Here is a 22,854-nt window from a genome sequence, read left to right as displayed (position 1 = left end):
GACCAACCCAATACACAGCTGTGCAGATGGCAGCACATTGCACTCTGTCCTTTCATTTGACAAACCTGATTCTACACAAATCATCTCAACTTTATAGTACATAGACCTCCACTGTCATTAATTCTGGTCTCCAAGCCATCCTTCAATGGGATAGATAACCTCATCAATTTTTTCCCACAAAAAAAACAAAACTTTTTTTTAAAAGTAAGATGCGATATGAAAGAGTCGGGGAGTAAGGAAGGGGAAATCAAAGTGGTGCTTATGAATGTAGTGGATAGCATGAGTGTAGAGAATGAGAGAACAAGTGCATAAGACAAACAGGAAATGGGAAAATTCAGGGTGGACAGGGGAACACAGTGTGAAAAAGGTTGATGCTCCAAGAGGATGTGTAAAGTGTGTGTAGACAAAAAGGAAAGGGATGACCTGGGATGTAGGGGAAAAAGTTGGGTTCGAAGAAGAATCTGGGATGAGTAAGGTAAAAAAAGAAATAGCTTGAGGAAAGTATGGAAAAGTCACATCTAATAAGTGGTATCTGTGAAACTTGTTATAGATCCAGAAATGAGCTATTATGTTTGTATATGAATGTTAGAAGTATCAGAAACAAGGGAAATGAGATGGTTGCATTGAGTTTATTCACCCAAAAATTATTGGAATAGGTGAAACATGGTTAGATGAGGATGATGTCCTGAGAGGAATCGAGTTGGAAGGATATGATGTATTTTTTGAATACAGAAAGGGTAAAAAAGGAAGGTGGAGTGCTATTGATAGTTCATACAAGGTAGGCATGCAAGAGAGAAATAGGTGGTATCGGTTTTGAGGCAGTTTCATTGGATGCTATAGACCTAATAATGTGAAGGGTAGTGACCAAGAAATATATAAGCAAATGAGAAAAGGATGATTTTAATTAAAACGATATAGAGTGTGATGGTGTGGTAGTAACCAGAATCATATTTTTTTAAGGAAATTGAACAACATATTGGTTAATAAATAAACTTATTTATTTACTATCCTATATTTTGCCGAAATCAGTTTGGCATCATCAGGGAAAAATACACTTGTATTAAACACGTGCATGCAGGCACACTTCAGTAACAAAAAAAAAAAAAAAAGAAAAGAAACTGGATAGATACAGGAAACCTAGAGTCCTAAATTTATGCCACCTATTGGCTTTGGTTAGGAGTTCTTGGTCGTTGGGATTGACTCTATGGATGAGGGTTTCTCATATGAGTGGGGGAGGGAGTCTGATACAACTATATTTCTTGAGGTTAGGGTAGTTGATAAGAGCTGCAGCTGATTCCAGGAAAAGCCTCTCGAACTTGAATTTACTTCAGTGGAGTAAGGTGGCTTTTTTCCAATGGATTCTGTACAGGGTATCCAGGTCATGGTCTGCTAATCCTGAGCAGCTGTAGTGTTGTAATTGGATATAATCTTGGTGCTATGTTATACAGATATTGGCTATCCTGCCTGTTTGTTTATAAAACTTGCAGCTGCAGGGTATCTGGTAAACTCCAGGCAAATCCAGAGGTTGTAGCTGGTCTTTGGGAGAGCATATAAGGGCTAGTAGCTTTTTTGTGTGGTTTATAGGTGGTCACAAGATTGTGCTTTTTTAATGTCTTGGCCACCTTTTCTGAGAAGCCATGGATATAAGGAATGGCGATAGATTTGGTTTGATAGATACTGGCTATGTCTGCTGGTGAGAAGGTAACATTTTTAGTAGTCTATGGATGTTTGTAATCTGTGTTTGGGTGGGTCATAATTTTGTAGGCTGTAGGTGGATCAGTCTTTTAGAATGATGGTCATTTTTTAGTATAATCTGTGTGGAGACACTTACAGGACTTTTTCATGGAGACATTCGAAAATAATATCCTAAATTCTTCCCATCCCTTAAACCCACTATTTAGCTATGCTATTGGATGAGGTGTTTGCAATTTGGCTGGGCCACCTTACACACTCTCCTTTCCCATTTGAATAGCCAACATCCAAGGAACTAATTCATGACATAAATAGAAAGTAACAATAGTCTGCCCTTCTTAGACACCCTAGTTACAAGACAACCAATTCGATCCCTGGCCTTCACAGTCTACAGAAAACCTACACACAGAGACAGATACCTCCATCAACAGTCACAATATTCTCTCTCCCAACAGTTTGGGACTATAAAAACCTTTGTCCACTGGACAAAAATATGCTCAAATAACAGTGCACTCAACACAGAGCTTACCCACATAAAAAAAACACTTTTTGGCCAATGACTACATCACTCAACAAATACAAACAATTTTAACACACACACAGTCTCTCTCTCCCTCCCTCCCAAATGTAGATTAGCAAATCCATCACCATCCCTTGTATCCATGACATCTCAAAAACAGTAGGCAAGGTATTAAAAAAAGCACAATTGTGTGACCACCTATAAACCACACATAAAAGCTAACAGCCCTTATCTGCTTCTCCAAAGACCGGCTATAACCACTGGAGTTTACCAGGTAGGTACCCTGCAGCTGAAAGCTTTCTTACTATGGATAAACAGGCAGGACAGCCAACATCCATATAACAGAGCACCAAGATTACATCCGATTTCTCCACTATGGTCACTCAGGATTAGCAATTTTCCTCAAAATTAATCAAGACTCAAACATTAAATCTTATATTTCTGTGTTCTAAGGCACTTTTTACTGTATCAATCAACCTATGTCTTGGTCCTCCTCAAGATCTTTTTCCTCCCAACCTGGAACATTGGTTTTGCAAATTTTTCCTTTCCCATTCTGTTTAAGGGATGATACCATACCTCTGTTAACACATTCCTGAATGCTAACAATGGCAGTTTCTTTCCTAATATCCTAATTTTTAATATGATGCTGCCATTGATGCCATCTGTTCACTTCACTAATTTTTTGCAGAACTCTCATGTCTGTGGTCTCTAGTCTTTAGTTCCCCATATAGTTGATGTTTTCAATGTTTTTACATATTTTCATTTTCTTTGTCTTCTTATTGCTGATTTTCATACCAAATGTATTACAGCAGTCATTCAATTTAGTCAGGAGATCTTGCAGACTGGTACTGGATTTATTTAGAAGTATAACATCATCTGCATAAAGTAAAGAGCTGAGATAACATCTTCAATTCTGAAGATGTTATCTCAGTTTGAATACCACTTTCCTTCATAATGTGATTCATATACACTATCTACCAATAATTGTCCAGACACTTTAGCAATTTGCGATTGATACCAGCTGGCAAACCCTAATATCCTATGTCTACATTTGTCCTTTATGGAAAGCCTGCTTCAGTTGGTGCAGGAAGTGATCCAAGCCAACGGTGGACGTACCCGATATTAGGGTTCGCCTGCTGGTATCAATGCAGACATCTGGTGAAATTTGTGTCCATTCCTATGAAAGCAGTACTGCGTTCAGTGAAAGATCAAGGACATGCTACTCTGGACTTCAATCGCCGCTCCAATTCATCCCGCAGGTGTTCGATGGGAGTTGAGGTCAGGACTCTGCAGGGCAGTCGTTTAACACCCATCTCTTCATACCATTCCATAACATCTGCAGCTTTGTGGCATGGGGCATTGTATCTTGATAGTAACACAGGTCCATTCCATAAAACTTCACAGTGTAGACAGCACCTGATTATCCAGGTGATCCCACTGCAAACTAGCTGAATGTACCCCCACACCATTACTTCTCCACCACGAACTTTACTGTGGGGTATAACACACTGTGGTAACAAGTGTTCACCAGGCTACATCCACACCCCGCCATCAGACTAAAAACAAGCGAACCTTGATTCATTACTCCAGAATACCGTTTTTCACTGTCAGTGGTCCAGTTCACATGCTCTTTGCCACCTTGTTCGTTGTTGTGATGTTTGGTTTGTATGCCGCTGCTTTCTGTGGTATTAGTGCTGATCATGGTGTTACTGGCACTCTGGAACTTATCATGGATGGTCTGTGCCGATTATAGCAGGTTTTTGCGTGCCACCCATTTTAATACCTCATGTCCCTGAGGTATTAAAATGTACCCCCAGTATTAATATGTACTCAGTCATTTTCGGCAGCTGCTCTGGGTATTTTCCTGCACTAGCGATGCCAGAATGTCTCCATTTTTTGATCACATTGCCAACCATTGATTGGATGCTCCAGTCGAGCAGCAGTGGCATGTATGGACATGCTACCAATATGACAGCCCACGATGACACCTCTCTCAAAGTTGCCTAGTTATTGTTGTGTTGCCATACAACCTGTATTCAACTGCTATGATGAAATACTGCTTCCTGCTATCTGTACACCTGTTTTTACGTTATTATCAAACCTAAAATATCCCATAACGTCAAATAACGGGGGGGGGGGTGTCTGCACAATTATCGGTAGATAATGTAAATGATGAATAACTGGAGATAATGTACACCTTTGTTTCACATCTGCATGAAATCATCTTCCTGTACCTCCTTCAATTCTAACAGCTGACTTACAGTTCAAATAAAGACTGTATTGCGCATTGTAATGTCCCATTTACACCATATAACAGTAGCGTTTTGAAGAGCTTTTCTTTTGGCACCTTGTCATATGCCTTTTCCAGGTCTACAATACTGAAGTACAGATCTTTGTCCTATTTCCTGATTTCTCAATTATTTGTTGTAAAGTGAAAATGTGAACTTGACAGCCTTTATTTGGTTCTTCTCCAAGTTTCTCTTCTGCAATTTTTCTCAGCCTCTTTTTCAGGTAATTCTTGCATAAATCTTACCTGGAACACTTAGTAGTGAAAATCCTTTTGTGAATTCTCGCATGCAGCTTTATTTTTTATAGTGAGAGCTAGACTAATGTTATACTTCTGCATCAAGGATTAATATGTATTCTTGTTTGCATTCTCTTTTAATTCTTTCTGCTACTGTTCTGTTGCTCTTTCAGATTAATTATCCCAGACATCTAGGATATTCTTGATTTTAATTTTCGTGTCACCTTTGTCATTTTTCATTCCTTTTATGGTATTCTTTCCTTCATTTCTAAGCTTTTTCAATAACTTCCATTTTGAAACCTTCCTGGTATTTACTTTTATATTCTTACCAAAGTGCTCCCATAACTTTTGTTTATCTACTTTTGCACACAGATAATTAACCAACTGTAACTTAATATACACAACTGATTCTCTTTAACTATAATTTTGCTTATTCTTGAATTGATTTATGGATGGGTTGCATTCTGTAGGACCATTTGTAAGGTGAAACTTATGTAAGTTGGAATGGCCTCTGAAGCTAATCCTAACCAATAGAAAATTTCCCATATATTATTATTGCTATGAACACTCCATAGAGTTAAAAGATGCATCACAGGAGACTCACTCTATCCATTAACACAATGCCTATCATACATTTCCTTAAACCTATTCAATGTTGGGACACTCGCAACTACCTCTGGCAATCCAGTCTACTCATTCACCCACTCTCCAAGAAGAGAACCTAGTCTGCACACCCTTACTTACCACACTGTTAGACAGCTTCCAAGTGTGTCCCCTTGTTTTCTCCCTACTCCTCATGCATTGAAAAATTTTTTTCTGTATCAATCTTATAGTGTTCCTTAGTAACTTATAAGTTTCTATCATATCCTACTCCTGTCAGCTAAACTTTGCAACCCACATACCTTCAATCTATCCTCATAGGGAACCTTCCACAGACCTGACACCAGCTCGGTCACCCCAAGAAATGCAGGTGGCCAAATCTGTGCATAGTTGTGGCCGAATCATAGCCTTAGGGAGGAGGTTATTATCCCTCTTCATATCTCTACTTGTTAGTGTGCTCTTCAGCATCCAAGTAATCCTCTGAGCTATTTTGCTAACTCTTGCAATGTGTCCTCTAAATTTCAAATCTCTATCCACCATCACCCCAGATCCCTAGCCTCATCATTTCCTGTAAACTAGTACCATAAGTATGATGGTGTGTAATCTTTTCATCCTGAAGTGCACTGCCTTACATTTTACAACATTAAAGAATTGACAACCATTGTCCTTTTTCCCATACTGCCAATTTATTTAAATTATCTTGTAAGGTTTTTTTTTTTTTTACTAAAATACATACATCTTATAAGTAAATAAATAAATTCATGTTGTAAGATATCTACATCACCTTTATCAATTATTGCTCTCCCTAGTTTTGCATCATTGGCCAATAACTGTCTACCCTTCAAATCTTTTGCTATATCATTAATATACAAATTAAAGAGTATTGGTCTTAGTACAGAGCCCTAGGGTACTCCATTAGTCACTCATTTGTCTTCATTCCACTCCACCATACACCACCTTCAGCCACCCCTATCCTATTCATGCCACCAGCCTCATATCCATTCTCATTTACTCCAACTTTTTTCCATGCAGTATTCTGTCAAATGCCTTTGCAAATTCCAGCAGTATCATAGTGTAGCCATTTCCTTTATCCAATTCTGCTGTCACCTTATTATTATTATTTGACACCTCCATGGAGTCCAAAGACTCATCGAGGGAGGGCACCTCCTGCTCTACAACTGTCTCCACAACTCAATCCACCAACTGACCACAACTACACCAACGCCATCTACCACTGACCACCACTAGTATTTCCAAAGACAATTGCAAACATCCGTGCCCATGGCGGGATTCGAACCCGCAGCCTTTTGGCTGGAGAGCGGATACGCTAACCACTCGGCCAGCCAGGCTGGCAATGTAATGTGCATAAATTACTGAGGCAGAACCTACCTTTTACAAAGCCATGCTGTCACTATAAAGTATTATATTCCTCTTCACCCATTCCTGAATTTTACTTTTAACCAACTTTTCCAATACTTGAACCACTACTCCATAGATACTAATTAGTCTGTAATTTGCTACTTCTGTTTTGGAGCCAACTTTATGTAATGGAATTCTCTTACTCTCTTTCCACTCCTTTGGAACCTTGCCAGAGTTGAGACTTAAGATTAAACAACTTTGTCAGAGGCACTGCAAGTTCACTTGCACATTCTCGTAACACACAAGAATGTGCAAGGGGAATTTTAAAATAATGTATGTATTGTCAAATAGCATAAATAAATAAATCATAACTTTAAAACTTGGAAAGTGCAATTCATAAAGATAGGAATTTTATAAATAGAAACAATAGTTTATTATATATATACTACCTTAATCATGAAGTAATTGAAGTATACTTGTTTGTTGATTTAGTGATAGTTATTTTATTTAATTTCTTGATGAACATGATCTTTGAATTATCGTCATTCTGTGCAGTCAGTTTAAAGTCTTGTGATAGGCTTGTAGTTCCTTCTGACCTCCTTTGTACTTCTTGATATTCAGTTTCATCTCAAGATCATTCTTATGTTTATTGGAGATCAGAATACTGTTCTAATGTTGTTGGATTATATCCCTAATCCTAAAAGTCCCTTAGATTTTTGGTACTGTTTAGAAGTAAATTAATCGATAACCTCTTTGTTTGCTATTTCACTCTACTTCCTATTAAATAGGCATTCAGTTTTTGTGTCTGAATATAATTACAGATGCCATTTTTTTTATGTGAATCTGCATCTATAATTATACCATTTCTGCTTATTTGGCAATCAACCATCCTTTCACTGTCTAATTCCAAACCTATGAAAATTGCTTCATTCAACCCCTCTGTTGCCAACAATTAGAACCAACTTTGGAGTCTCAGATTTCACTGAACAAATGATAGCAAGTAGATATTCGTATTATACTCAGTTTTTCTTATCCAGTTTATTATTCATGTTTATTTATTGCTGTTGTACACTCAACAAGCAATATACAGTTGACTCTCATTGTAACAAACTCTTGGGGACCACAGTAATTTGTTATAGTGGATAGTTGCTATAGTGAATCTCTTTCAGCACATCTCTATACTAATAGAGCTTTGCTCAGGACTTTATAATAGGCTGTTATAGTGAAAGTCGACAGTGTATTTTTTAAGTCCCCCCGTTGTGCAATTTATCCAGTTTAACTGCATATCTTCCTGTATGTGTCAACTCCATTTCTGTAATATAATTCCTGTATAATTTAAATTCTTGTATATGCATTCAAGTGGCAGGGGTATACATGAGTAGTAGTCAAGACCAGATTTAATTGCTTATATAGCTAAATTTGATAACATAATAATCATACTTTTATTTAATATTTGTTTAGTAAATTCTTGTAACCTATTTAAGTATAAGTTGTGCTCTTATCACTGAGTAGACTTTTAGATATCTACACAACTTGCTTTAATATTCTGCAGATCACATTATCTAAAATTTTCCATTCATAAAAAAAAAAAAAAAATACAACTGACTACAGTAAACAAGTGTTACATGATTATTTTAAGATTAGTTCTTATTTTGCATATGTGCATTTCATTTTGTTTTTGTATGCCTGTAAATATTGTGTAATTTGTTATAAAATTTTTTTCATTAATAATTAGTTGTTTTAACCATCCTTTTAATAAAAAGAGTATATTTTATAACTATTCTAATCGATATAGAATGGCTATAGAACATAACTAATATAACTGTATCTATACAAAACTTAATAATCCTGAAAATTTCTAATTTGATAACTTCGAAAATTGATAAAAAAATAAAAATAAAATAAAAATAAAATAAAAAAAAAATTCATCCAACAATCCTGAAGTTTAAATCTTGAATTTAATTTTTCTTAAATACTAAATAATTAATTTTTTCAATTTTTCTCAATGTGCTTGGAAATTCAGAATACTAAATTTTTAAAATAACATTTACTTTCTAGTGTGACTTTTCTGGTCGTATATTTTGTCTTGGTTTGCTGCCCATCAGTAAGGTAACCTGAACTTTCTTTATGAGTATTAAAAATTAGCAATGAACTTTTTGCTTTGTGTAGCATGGCATTAAATCTGTAAAGAAGCAATATTGATAATTCTGGTGTATAGCCCACATAATTGTGAGGGGAAAAAAACTTAGTTTATACTTTTTTGTTTCTTTTGAGAGTGTTTGCAAAGTATAATTAGAGATAAAGAGAGAGTGGGGGGGGGGGGTGTATATAGCATACTAGCTAACTAATGGAATCGGTAGTTAAAATGGTTAAACTCTGAACACACATAGCGTGTACTTTCATGAATTTCATAACAACCGTCAGTTTTCAACTAAATTTTCATCATCTGTTGATGCCATTAAGTAAGCTTAAATGCAGTAAATGTCTTTTGTCATCTGACTTCACTGGCATGAGACAGTAGAACTATTTATAGTTATTATTTAACGAATGGCTGATTACGTAGCTCTAGCCTATTGGTAGAAAAAGTTAAGCCACTGTTTCTCTTGTTGCTTTTTCAATATTAAAAACTCAGGAGTATGAAGCTGTTGCTAAGATTCTAGAAAAATTTCTCCCAAAATGTTTGCAATGCTTTGGAATCAGCGATGACACATCCATTATGTTCCAAGGTAGACAAATAGTGAATTCTACATCTACCTTTCACTTTCTGTGTTTTACCCCCATACAGTTTTTGTATTGGTTGTTTGATTAACCATTGTCCAAGGTTGTTTTTGCTCTGATGTCTCATATGACATGCTTTGGCCTGAGTACATTTAAAAGCCATGAGATTTGATGTGGAAGGGTATCTACAGAACATATACCCATGCTCTGTCTTTATTTATTATTATTTTATTTTTTTATTTTGGTTGCTTGGCACTCTGGGTTCCACCACAGCTTTGGATACAGTGGAAATTGAGAGGCTTGTAGAATTGCAGCAACAATCTTTGACATACTTCACTTCTTCACTGATAGGTATTTGACTACTTCAGCATTAAATTTTGCAAGATGGGAAAAAGTATTCCAGTCATCCTGGCCATTTTCCATATTTGTGCATCCATGTTTGAGAATGTAATTCCTGTGAAGGTAGTGCAAATAACAGGAATATGATCACTTCTATAGATGTTCTCTTCAGCATCCCAAATGAGCATTTTTCCATGCTCCTTTGGAATAATTTTCTTGACAAGTGGATTCTTGTCGAATGGGATTGATTTTGGAATTGTTTCAGGAGTGGGACTGTACATGGTGCAACTAATGTGCTCCAAAAAGTTCTCATGATCAAGTTCAGGTATGGTGAAATTGTGACCTGTTACCTTCTTAATATTAAAGGATTTCAGGATAGGTGTAGTGGTGGTGGTGGTGGCTAGCTTCCTCTTTGCATACTGATATATTTTGTTCTGATTTTATCTTTTATATTTCATTTGTGATTTTAATTCCAAAGTAGGTCATCCCATTCACCAAATAGACACAATAGGACCTACATATATGGTACAAGCAGCAACGCAGGAATGGCTCTTACAGAATTCTCTATCAGTAACAAGTTTTATATTATGAATACATTTTTTAAGAAAGCCCTCAAAAGTAAAATGGACACGGAAAAGTCTAAACAAAGAAATAAAAAATGAAATAGATTATATACTGTGTAATAATAAAGAAATAGTTCAAGATACCTCAGTACTAAATCAAGTAAAAACAGGATGTGACCAACAACTGGTCAGAGCCAAAATTAAAATAAATCCCAAATTGGAAATAATAAAATGACTAAACAACAAAAAATCAAGAAGTTTTGACTTAAAACCTTTCGAAAACAAGAAGGATTGCGAAGAGAAACTCGATCAAAAACTAGACTTAATAAATATATTTGAAGAAGACATAAATAAAATAAGCAGAAACCTAACGGAGAACCTGTGTAGCTCAGTGGATTTGGCGTTTACACACCACAGTGCTTAACTGCACGAAGTAAGACTTCTTGGTTTCGAATCTAGTCGGCGACTAGAGGAAATTTTTTTAAGCCTTTTTTCGACCTGTTCCTGAGTTAGTCGATCTCTGGCAAGCAGGTTTTTTCTCCCGGAAACTTGGGTTTTTCGTCCAGTAAACTCAAGAAAATCGACCGTAGAACCCACATTATTTTCAGACATTAAATACGAGTGTTAGGGTTAGGGACCACGAGATGGCGGCACTTGTTGAGCCGTCTCTCTTCACTCCGTGCCGCTTAATTAGTGATAGCCTTGGACCAGCTATCTTTGATTGAGTACCAGTGGAGATTGAACTGTGCCCACTCAGTCTCCAAAAGTTAGATGGGGCTAAAAACGGCCTCACCTAATCCCTATATAGAGGAATAAAAAGGCGTTAGCCGATTTTTTAGCTGAGAAACCTAACGGAAGTAATAATCTCAGTGGCCAATGAATTCAAAAGCAACAAACAACAAAAAGACCATAAACTTTCAGAGGAAACCTTACAACTACTTGTAAGTCACAACTTAGGTGCATAGGCATGGATGTTTGTGATTGTCCTCTCCCAATATGGATTTGGTCACCATGGGAGTAGTAGACCCAAAACCTCCAGCAATGGGAGAGGCCTTCATCCTGCAGTGGGTAGAAAAATAGGCTGTTAATTTTATATATATATTAGTAATATACATTCACTGCTTGCCATTGTTGATAGTTTCCTCTCTTCAAGCTTCACTGCTCATGCAGGAGTGCTGCAGGGTTCTGTTCTATTTCTCCTGCACATAAATTACCTATTTTCAATCACTGTTAATCCTATTCAGAGCTTTGTGGATGATAGTACTCTCTATTCATTCAACTCATTTGACAAACCATGCAATGCTCAGACATCCTAAGCTTCAAGATCACCTACAGTTAATACCTTAATGATTTGCATACATCTTTCAATGGGGGGTGAGGACAATCTGGTCACATTTGACACCACCAAAATGCAGTCTTACCTTTTCTCTTACAAAAGGATCTCAGCTCACATACTGTTATCCTCAGTAATACCCAAAATACCTTGACAGGCATCGAGGTCTGTCAGATTTGTTTAGAAGCTCTGGAAATGCCAAGAGGAAGAGAATGTTTCTTTGAAACTTATTACGACACCTGTCCAACCATCTTGAATGATGGAATCCACACTAGTGGTTTCTAATTGGTGGGCCTCTAGGTAGTAGAGAAGTTGACTATTTGGTTACTTTCTCCATTACTTTGTAGAGAACTGAGGTGATGGCTGTTAGTTGGTACTTTGAGGGTAGATTGCCATCTCCATTTTTTGGAACAGAGTGGATATATAATTGCTTCCATGCATTGGAAGCATTATATATCCCATCCAGTATCAGCTAAGTATAAATATTGTAAAAATTATACAGAACAGATTTTTGGAGCACAGTATTTGAGTACAATTGGAGGAATGCCATTGGCCACAGAAGATGTCCAGGTCATTTAGTATTATGTTTATTATCTGAAAAACTGCAAGAAGCATATGATCCTCATTTCATTATAAAAATTATGGAAACAACTATTGTGTTTGAGTAAAACTTCAGTTTAATAGAAACCAAAATAATCACTCGAAATTTCGACCTTCATGTTGAGGTCATCATCTGGAGTATACAGGTATATACAAAGAAACAAGCTGCACTACAATCTACTGGTATGCTGAAGTTACACTGATTTGTCAACTGTTAAAACTACTGGCCTGATGGTGGAAAAAAAAAGTAATTGAGCATATAATGCTCATTTACTGGTATGGAAGGAGACAGTCTTCGTCTATGCCAGTGGTTCTTAACCTTTTCAGAGTCACGGAACACTTCGGATAATAATAAAAATTTGGGGAACACCAAAAGCATTAGGGTCATAAAACTAACAATAAAAATATGCATAGACTTGCCTTTTATAAAAATGGAACTTATTTTAATGTGATACTTCAGCTTGTCGGCTTTTGCAGATTTCAGCAATATCAGATCTAATATGTGATATAGCTACCTTCATCTCTTTGTCTATATTAGCAAGTCTTCACGCTTTTTAGTTTTTATATGAGTTAATATTGAGAAACCGAGCTCACACAAGTATGATGTTGAAAACCGTAGCAAAATTTTCACTGCTTTGTGGAGAGCGCTGGGTATTCGGCTTGGACAAAAAATCCAAAATTCCTCAGGAGTTATTTCAGAGAATTTTCATTTTTAGAGTACGATCTGTTGACAAGGTAACTAATTGTTCTTTTTCTTGTAACAAAAATTCAGAACTTGATGTATTAACTGTGCCAAATGGATTTCGTATCCAGTCATAATTGTGTGTATTTAAGGAAGAAAGTAACTTGAAATCAGAGCTTAGAAACTGGAGAAGGATTTTGGATAGAATGGAGAATGAAGCTTTTGTACCCAGTGAGAATAACTTCTGTGACTTGCTCAGAGCAGGTATTTAGGTTGAAGGAGTGGAAGCAGTAGTTAGACTGCAGAAAGGAGGTTGTCTTGCTTGTACCTTTGTAGTGCCAATGGACACAAGGCTGGGATTATTGAGAAGAAGGGTATTCTGTGAGAAAGGAGAGTTGCACAAGATTGTGGTCTGAGTTACTGAGAGGAGTGGTGATCCCTATGGTGTATCTGGAAGGAGAACTGATTAAAAAGAGATAGTATTTGGAGAGTGAAGAGGGTTATCAGCAATTCAATCAGGCAGATGTACTATTTGCATTTAAGTCACTGCTTGTAGCAAGGACTTCTGCATCTTGTCTGGCTTGGTCATTGGTGTTGAAAAAGGGGAACCAGTTGGACTTGCAGACAATAAAGTACCCTAGGAAGATGACCTCACCATTTGGATAGCTGGATTGATGACGGTTGATCTTTATGGAGAGGAAGGAGAAGAGATCTGAGTGGTTATTGGAGTTTTGGAGGCCATAAATGCAGCATATTAATGTTATTAAATTTGACAAGGAAACCTTGACCCACAGAAGGTCAAAAGCATGAGATTGTAACTTAGCAATTCTCTTGCGAGTAACATCAGATTTCACAAAAACATTCTTATGGCAAAAGGTAACCCCTACATTAGGTTACCCAACCCCATTTGGGGTTGGGTAACCTAATGTAGGGGAGGTCGCGAAAAATTTGGCAACAGCAAAAGGTTTCTGAATGCAAAATGACCAAAAATTAATTCAAAATCAAATGCATAATAAATCAGAAGTGTTTCTGGCAGTGCTTGCTCGTGTTGCATCATGCTACTTCACTGCAGCCTTGGTTCTGAACACACAACATGCGAACTTTGCACTGAGCATGCCGTCACGCCACACAACGCCATCGAACGCTGCCAGAAACACCTTTGCTTGGATTCTAGACTATTGTATTGTAATTCTTTGTGTAAATGGTAAAATTATATGTATACCAAAGAATTGTTTTAATATAAATTTCTTTATGATTTATTATCAGTAAATTTTTGATTTGCATACCTATTTTTATACCTAGGGTCGTGTAAAAATTTCTTGGGCAAAAAGGGGTTGCGAGTGGGAAAAGTTTAAGAAGTTCTGGTCTAGATGACCTTAAGTCATGAATGTCATTTATATTTGTGCTGGATGTCAGAAAAGTAAGTGTAAAGGTAACTTTTTATTTCAGAGATTGCAGCCAAAATTAAAACTAGGCAATGAAGGTCATCTACCTTTTGTAGTGGGAATATTCACTGGGTTTGCCTGAGCCCTTTTGTGGAAACAGGTCACAGTATGGTATGGTATGGCAGGGTTGACTTGATAGGGAGAATCTGTACATTGCCTCTCTATTAGAGGCCCTAAACATATATGTAATCACTTATGTGTCTATTGTATCTTTTCCTTTCTGCTTGTCATCCAAATCTTTGTGGTCCACTAACTTTCACTCAATCTTCATCTTGGTCACTTACCTCAAGGTCATCTCCATGACTTATTAATTCCCAGAATACTCAGATGAACCAAGTAACACAACAATCCATTTGGCCATATCAAAACCTTATAAAGATGGATAATCATGTCCCCTATCTCTACTTGTCATGTTCAGTTGTGTATATATAGGTTCTCTATGTGAGATCTTTTGTAGTATACTCTGTGAACTTTAACTCTCTGGTTATCAATTTCATACTATCAAGTTCCATTCTTATAAACACAGCTTGTAAACTTTCCATCCCAAAGCATAAATTGATTTTTTTTTTGTATTAAACTGGCAAGCATCAACCTTATTATCCTTTTTTTGCCCACCCTGTCTATTTAAATTGTCCTGCAAGATTTCTATCTTTATTACTCTTTTTCCCTTTCCAATTTTGCATCATCAGCAAAAAAACTAGATTTCCTCAAATCATTCCTATTTTGGTCTTCTGGATTTTGCTGTTGTTTGCTACTCTTTAGTGTTTGTCCATAATCTACTTTTATTTGTGCCACAAGCAGGACCATCTTAACAAATTTGAGTGCCCTGGTCTAAAAAAAGTTGGCGCTTTAATCACATTGGATTGAGCAATAATTAAATAATACATATAATTAATTAAATAACTTTCATTGCAAAAGAAATTATTTTAAAATAAAATATATCTACATTGCATATTGTTGATTTTAATTCAACAATATTTTTAATATTGTTGAATTAAAATTCAACATACTCAGTTCTTAAGCGCCCGTATTTTATTTATTTTAAAATATATCGACATTGCATATTGTTGCTTTTAATTCAACATACTCGGTTCTTAAGCGCCCTTTGATCAATGGCACCCCTGGGCTATAGCCCATTTAGCCCAATGGATAAGGAGGCCCTTGTCACTAGTCATTGATTCCCATTGCTGCACTTAACACAGTTTTAGTTCTGATCACCATCTTGCCAAACTCTTTCACAAAGTTCAGCAGTATCATGTTATGCCATTTTTTTAACCTGCCTCAGTAGTATAGGAAATAAATTACTAAGGCAAGACATACCATTCATGCAGCCAAGCTTGGGCTTGACAACTCACCACATGCAGCCTAGTTGCATGTGGTGGGTTGATTTTGCCAGCTGGTGAGTAGCTATGGACTGGTCAAAAGAAAATGTTTTTAACACATGTAGCATAATTATTCACTTTGTGGGAACTCTACTATTGACTCAATAGTGGAGTTCCACAAAGTGATTAATGATTAATTGTTCTATCCCTACTCACCACACACAATGTGCTTTGTGTGGCAAGTAGGGTTTTGCATAGCTTGTTTGAGCCCTGCTCATAGTGTATCATCAGCAAATTCAGCATTTCAGTGAACCATTCCTGAATTCTGCCTTTCACTAACTTTGCTAGTGCCTTAACCACCATAACTACATCTATCTTGGTGCTCCTTTATGTAATGGAAGTATTTTCGTGTTGCTCTTGGGATCTTGCCATAGCCACTGAAACTTGAACAGCCTGGCCAGAGACACTGCCAGTTCATTTGCATATCTTTGTAACACATGGGATGATATCCCTTTCACATTCAGATTTTGTAATATCTGAAGATCTTCATTTTATCTACCTCAGTTCTCACATTTCCTGTTACATCAGTCAGTGTTATAGGATGAAAAATCCTTGCAAAGTTTGAACACTCAGTAATAGAAAAAGACTTCCAGCCACAAAAGGTTGCAAACCTCTGATTACTGTGGGTGGGCTGTTCCTTTTTTAATTTTTATCAGTATTTGTAATAGCTTACATAATTTTGAAATCCTATTCTAGAGACCAAACATACATTTTTTCAAGCTACTTCATGCTTCCAAATAAGTGGTGTGTTGGTGGAATCTCTTTCATCAAGGTCATCTTCCTGTTAATGACATTCACAAATGTCCATTCCTGTAGTGGGATTTGAAACTCTGACCTATTGATTGGAGAGTGGTTAATATATCTGCTTGGTTGACTGAGTGGTTAGTATATCCACTCTCCAACCAATGGGCTTCAGATATGAACCCTACTGAGGACATGAATGTTTATTATCTTTAGGCAGATGATGAATTTCATAGCCTGGTGGGAGACCATTGCCCTGTTTATTGCAGGCCTGAAGTGGCCTGAAAAGTTCCATGTTTAGTTTCTAGAGTAGAATTTCTGGATTAGGTTAAATAATAATGTTGAAGAAAGATGTTGAGCTTATCTTCCCCCACAGTACATTAGTACTGTGGGGGAAGCTAAGCCAACATCTTTCTTCAACATTATTATTATTTAACCTAATCCAGAAATTCTACTCTAGAAACCAAACATGGAACTTTTATATATAAATATAGTAAGTATAAATCTTAATCTACAGAAGGTTTACAAAAACTTTCTGTAGATTAAATCACAAAAAGTAGTCCTTTTATTTGTAACATAGTAAAATAACTGAGATTTTCTTTGATCTTCTTAGGCTAATTTCCTCTTCATGCAGGTCACTCTTGTCTGTGTTTTGTATTGCTTATGAACTTGATGATAACCTTTCTTTTTATATGCGGTCCGAACCATTTTCATTCTGTTTTCAGGGGTATTTTGAACTTAGATGAATATCTGAAAATTATGTAGAAAATGTGTTTCATTTCTTTTTTTTTGGATAAGAAGTGGGAAAATTCTTTGGGTGAATTTGTTTTTTATCTTTCCAGTTTCATGTAATAAGAATATTTTTAAATGTAAAACAATGATACAGCCATAAAAAAAATAGTTAAAGGACTCACTTGATTTACATTTTATAGGTCTGATAGCATGTTGTGACTAACTTGAATAAACCCTATAAATCTCCCTTGGTATCAGTTGCACATCCTCTTTGACTAGTTTGACATTTTTTTTTTTATTTGCATTTATAGGTCTAATAGAATGTTGTGGCTAAAAATTGACTTGAATAAACCCTATAAATCTCCCTTGGTATCAGCTGCACATCCTCTTTGACTAGTTTGACCTTTTTTTTTAGGAGGAAAAACTTTATTTCTGGATGGGGAAAAGCTTGCCATTTTCATGTCACCTTTAGTAAAAGGTCCTTATATAAGTGTTTTCATTCTATATATTTTCAACAAAAAGTCATCTTATGCTCTGACTACTAGAGAGGATTATCCTTTGGCATACTTGCAAAGTATTATTGCTGCACTATAGGACATTTTTATAAACAAAGTTTATTAAAACATCAGTAATAATTTATATTTATAGTCTAGTGGATTTTAAATTTTTGGTTTACCTTGCATATAATTGAATAATTCATTACCTTAAATATTGAAGCATGTTTTTAATTGAAACTGTCATTTTTTTAGGAGGAAATATCCATCTAACATCATTCTTCTTGGTATCTTTGTAAGTAATATTATTTTGTATTTCATTTATATAATTTATAGCATGTATAATTTGAAGAAAAAGGCAGCATAATTGTTATACTAAATTTATTGAACTGGTAACATTTAAAAATTGATTGCACAATTTTATATTATTTTTTGTATTAAATGATGATGATCATCATCAAATTCCTGCCATGTACCCTCAAGGGGTGTACAGGATATGATAGTACTACATGAAAAATTTACATCATTATTAACTTCCTATCTACAATTTTCCTCCAAATCAGTCTGTTACTTTTCAAGACTCCAACATTATCAGATCTTATATTTCTATCAGCTAAGGCACATTGTACCGTATCAATCCACCTATATCTTGGTCTTCCCCTTGGTCGTTTTCCTGTCAACCTGGCAGAGAACACTTGTTTTGCTAATCTTTCCTCTCCCATTCTGTTTAAGTGACCACACCATCTGAGATTACCTCTGCTAACGCATTCCTGGATGCTGACAATATCAAGTTCTTTCCTAATATCCTCGTTTTTAATATGATATTGCCATTGATGCCATCTGTTCACGCCTGTAATCTTTCTCAGGACTCTCATATCTGCAGTCTCTAGTCTTTGGTCAAGTGTTTTACTTCTGACCCAGCTCTCAGATCCATAAGTTAAAATTGATTTAAACACTGTCTTGTATACAGCTAATTTAGTGTTCTGACTAATTTCTCTCTTATTCCATACGAATTTATTCAATTGACTTCCTACCATACCAGCTTTGTTGATTCTATTGTCTATTTCCATATTTAATTTACCATCTTCACTAAAAATCGTGCCTAAGTAGCTGAAATGTTTTACTTGTTCCACAGGTTCTCTGTTCACAACGCAGTTGACATTTTTAACGATTCTGCCTATTTTCATTCTTTGTCTTTTTATTGCTGACCTTCATACCATATCTATTACAACAGTTATTCAATTTAGTCAGGGAATCTTTCAGACTTGTAGCAGATTTATTTAGAAGTATAACATTGTCTGCATAAAGCAGAGAGCTGACATTAACATCTCTAATTTTGATATCATGTTTAATACCACTTTCCTTCATAATGTAATCCATATAGATAATAAATAACAGAGGAGATAATGTGCATCCTTTTCTCACTCCAGATTTAACATTAAACCATCTTCCTGTACTTCCTTCAATTCCAACTGCTGACTTACAACTCAAATACAGACTAAGTATTGCTTGATATAATGCCCCATTGACACCATATAACTGTAGCATATTGAATAGCTTCTTTCTTGGCACCTTGTCATATACCTTTTCCAGATCAACAAACCTTAAATACAGATCTTTGTTATATTCCCATGATTTCTCGACTATTTGTCGTAAAGTGAAGATCTGATCCTGACAGCCTCTATTTGCCCTGAATCCAGCTTGTTCTTCTCCAAGCTTTTCTTCCACAATTCTTCTCAACCGTTTCTCGAGTATACTGGCATAAATCTTACCAGGAACAAGTAGGGAAATATCTCTGTAATTTTCACATTCAGTTTTATTTCCCTTTTTATATATGGGTACTATGATAGCTCTACTCCAATCATCAGGAATTTGCCCCTCTGTCCAGGCCTTCTGAACTAGGCAGTGCAGTCACTGTACGACTTTTATACCACCATACTACTTCAGCATTTCTGGTCGAATATCATCTACTCCTGTTGCCTTTTCACATTTAAAGCCTTTGATGGCTTTTTCTACTTCAAGTATGGATATGTATTCCTGACTGTATGCCTGGTCAGTGTTTTTTTCCACTGTACTATCACTGCTTGTTTCATTTGTGGTGGTTTCACTTGTTTCATTTCATGGTGGATGAGATGATTGTGATGGTAGGAACGAATGACTTGAGTGGTAATGTAAGTCGGGCAGCGAGAGATATGAGATTTTTGCTTGAGACTGTACGGAAGAAGACAGAGAGAGGAAAAATAGTGTGCGTGTTGCCTAGGTATGATAATGATGAGCTGAGCAGAAGAGCGGTGATATTGAATGGCATAATAGCGAGAATGTGTGACAAGAGAGGACTGGTATATGTGGATGCTTGGAGTGCGTTTGAGGAAAGAGAGGAATTGCATGCGAGAGACCGTTTACATTTGAATGAGAAAGGACGTAGGCATCTGGAGAGATTGCTGTTCTGAATGAGTCAGTGTGTCCCAGGGAGGATGATAGCAGGGGTGGCCTCTTGTGGGAATGGATACTTCGGAGAAGGGAGACAATGTCAGGTAACACTGAGCCCAGTGGAGTCTAGAAGGGATAATGCTGGGTATAGAAACAATGGCATTTATATGCTTTATACTAATGCCAGGAGTATCCGGAATAAGGGAGAGGAATTGGTGGCGCAGATAGCATCAGCCTGGCCAAAAATTTTTGCGATCACTGAGACGTGGTTGACAGAAGGGGATATAACAACAGGAATAGAAGTCGCGGGGTATAGCATTTTTCGTCAGGATAGGAGGGGAAAGCGTGGTGGTGGGGTACTGCTTATGATAAGTGATGACCTATGTCCTCTAAGAGTGGAGAATTTGGAAGGAAGTGAGACAAATGATTTTGAGAGTGTATGGTGTGAGGTAGAGGTAGGCAAGACAGGATATTTAGTGGGGTGTTGCTACAGACCCAGGAGCACAGAGGATGGGGACCAGGAGATGTTTAGACAGCTAAGTTTGGCAAGTGCAAGAAGAATGATTGTTATGGGAGATTTTAACTTCAGTAGTATAAATTGGAGAGAGGAAGATGCATGTAGCAATAGGGGAATGGAATTTCTAGAATTCTTGAGGGACAAATGTCTTAGGCAACATGTAACAGGGGGAACAAGAGGTTCAAAAGTTTTGGATTTGGTTATAGCATCAGAAGAGTTGATAATAACTGAGTTGATGTCTCTCCCACCAGTTGGAGAGAGTGACCATATGGTGTTGACCTGGAAAATGAATAGACATGCAGGAGTATCAAAGAGACGGGAACTTATGTGGAATTATAAGGCAGGTGATTATAATAGTCTTAGACGCCAACTTCGGGAAGTTTCATGGAGGGAGGAATTGGAAGGCCAGGATATCACTAGTGCGTGGGAAATTGTGAAAGAATATTTGTTATCAGCAATGGTAAGTTGTATACCACGAGTGAAGAAGAGGACGCAATTTGGAGTAAAGTGGATGACAAACAATATTAAACAGGAATTGCATGCGAAAAAGAGGCTATGGAAGAGATATAAGGAGACAGGTGAAGAGATGCATGAGGAATGTAAGACACAGGCCAGAAGAGTGACTAGTGTGGTAAGGAAAGCGAAACTGGAATATGAGAGGAGATTGGCCCTAAGATCCAAAGAAAATCCTAGGGAATTTTTTAGCTATGTGGCCAGTAGGAGGAGAAATGACTGTGGAAGAATGATATTGTGGGATAAAAATGGGAATAGAGTGACTGATGCAGAGGACATAGTGGAATTGTTCAATGAACACTTTATTGGAGTATTTCATCCTAGAGGAGTCAGTTTTAATGCTAGAGGGATAGGACTGGTTCGAGGTCTGGAGGTACAGGAGGAGAGTGTGTTTCAGATACTGAGTACTATGGATGTCAGTAAAGCTGTTGGACTGGATGGTAAAGCTGTGGGACTGGATTTCACCATGAGTTTTGAGAGAATGTTCTAGGGAATTGACAATGCCTTTAACGTGGCTTTTCAATGAAAGTCTGGCTTTGGCAAAGGTGCCCAGGGAATGGAAGGAAGGTAAGATAGTGCCATTGCATAAGGGTGGTAACAGACTGGAAGTGTCTAATTATAGGCCAGTCTGTGTGTCATCAGTAGTTGTTAAGATCTTGGAGAAAGTAGTGAGGAACCGTATACATCATTGGGCAGATGAGGGTAATGTTATCTGTGAGAATCAACATGGATTTGTGAAAGGACGCTCTTGTTTTAGCAATATGCTAGCCTTTTATAATAAAGTTACAAGAACATTAGATGAGGGAAAGGCATATACTGCAATTTTCTTAGACTTGGCGAAGGCATTTGACAGGGTGCCACATGATAAGCTGATATTTAAGTTGCAGCACATGGGTCTGGATGTCAGATTGGTCAACTGGATTCAGGATTGGCTGTCTGATAGGTATCAGAGAGTTGTGTATGGTGGAGCAGTTTCCAGGAGGCAGAGGGTTACAAGTGGGGTCCCACAGGGCTCAGTACTAGGACCTATATTGTTTAACCTTTATATCAATGACATAGCCAGTGGATTGCAGGGGGATATTCAGTTGTTTGCGAATGATGCGAAGCTGGGAAGGATTATTAGTAATAGTGCAGATGTGGTAGCCCTGCAAGAGGATTTAAATAAGCTAGATAGATGGGCAAATGAATGGGGGTATCAGTTTAATGCAGCAAAATGTAAGGTCTTGAGGTTTGGGAAACATCGATGGGATGCTGCATACTCTATAGGAGGAGTTATACTGGAGGAAGTAGGGGAGACGAGATCTGGGGTTGATGATTGATAGAAACCTGAAGTTTAGGGGACATATTGCAAAGGTGGTGAAGGTAACACAGAGGATTGCTGCTATTATGAGAAGGACACTGACCTGCAGAGATAAGAGGGTTATCATTCCGTTGTATAAGTCTGATCAGACCACACTTGGACTATTGTTCTCAGATTTGGTCCCCAGGATTTGAAGGGGATAAATTAACTGTGGAAAGGATACAAAGACAGATGACAAAGATGGTTTCAGGACTGCACAAGGATAGTTATGAGGATCGGCTGAGAGAATGTGGACTGCAGAGTTTGGTGGATAGAAGGAGAGGTGATATGATTGAGACTTTTAAACTGTTGAGAGGTGGTTACAGGGTTG

General features: G+C 37.0%; 1 protein-coding gene across 3 annotated transcripts in view; it reads left to right on the top strand.

Moving 5' to 3' along the window:
* The window catches only part of LOC150093822 (protein lifeguard 2-like), a 355,713-nt gene that overhangs the window by 233,233 nt on the left and 99,626 nt on the right, over positions 1-22,854 (top strand). For all 3 annotated transcript variants that reach the window (XM_090413186.1, XM_090413185.1, XM_090413187.1), the window contains 2 exons: positions 8,754-8,804; positions 17,980-18,019. In XM_090413186.1, coding sequence (XP_090269312.1) covers positions 8,754-8,804; positions 17,980-18,019 — 91 coding nt within the window. The remainder of the gene's footprint in view (positions 1-8,753; positions 8,805-17,979; positions 18,020-22,854) is intronic.

This window comes from Typopeltis vanoorti, chromosome 23 (genome assembly GCF_054136105.1).
Source record: "Typopeltis vanoorti isolate ZY-2024b chromosome 23, IOZ_Tvanoo_1.0, whole genome shotgun sequence".
Classification (NCBI taxonomy): Eukaryota; Metazoa; Arthropoda; class Arachnida; order Uropygi; family Thelyphonidae; genus Typopeltis; species Typopeltis vanoorti.
Note: the sequence above shows the minus strand (reverse complement) of the source record. Positions and strands in the feature narration are given on the sequence as shown.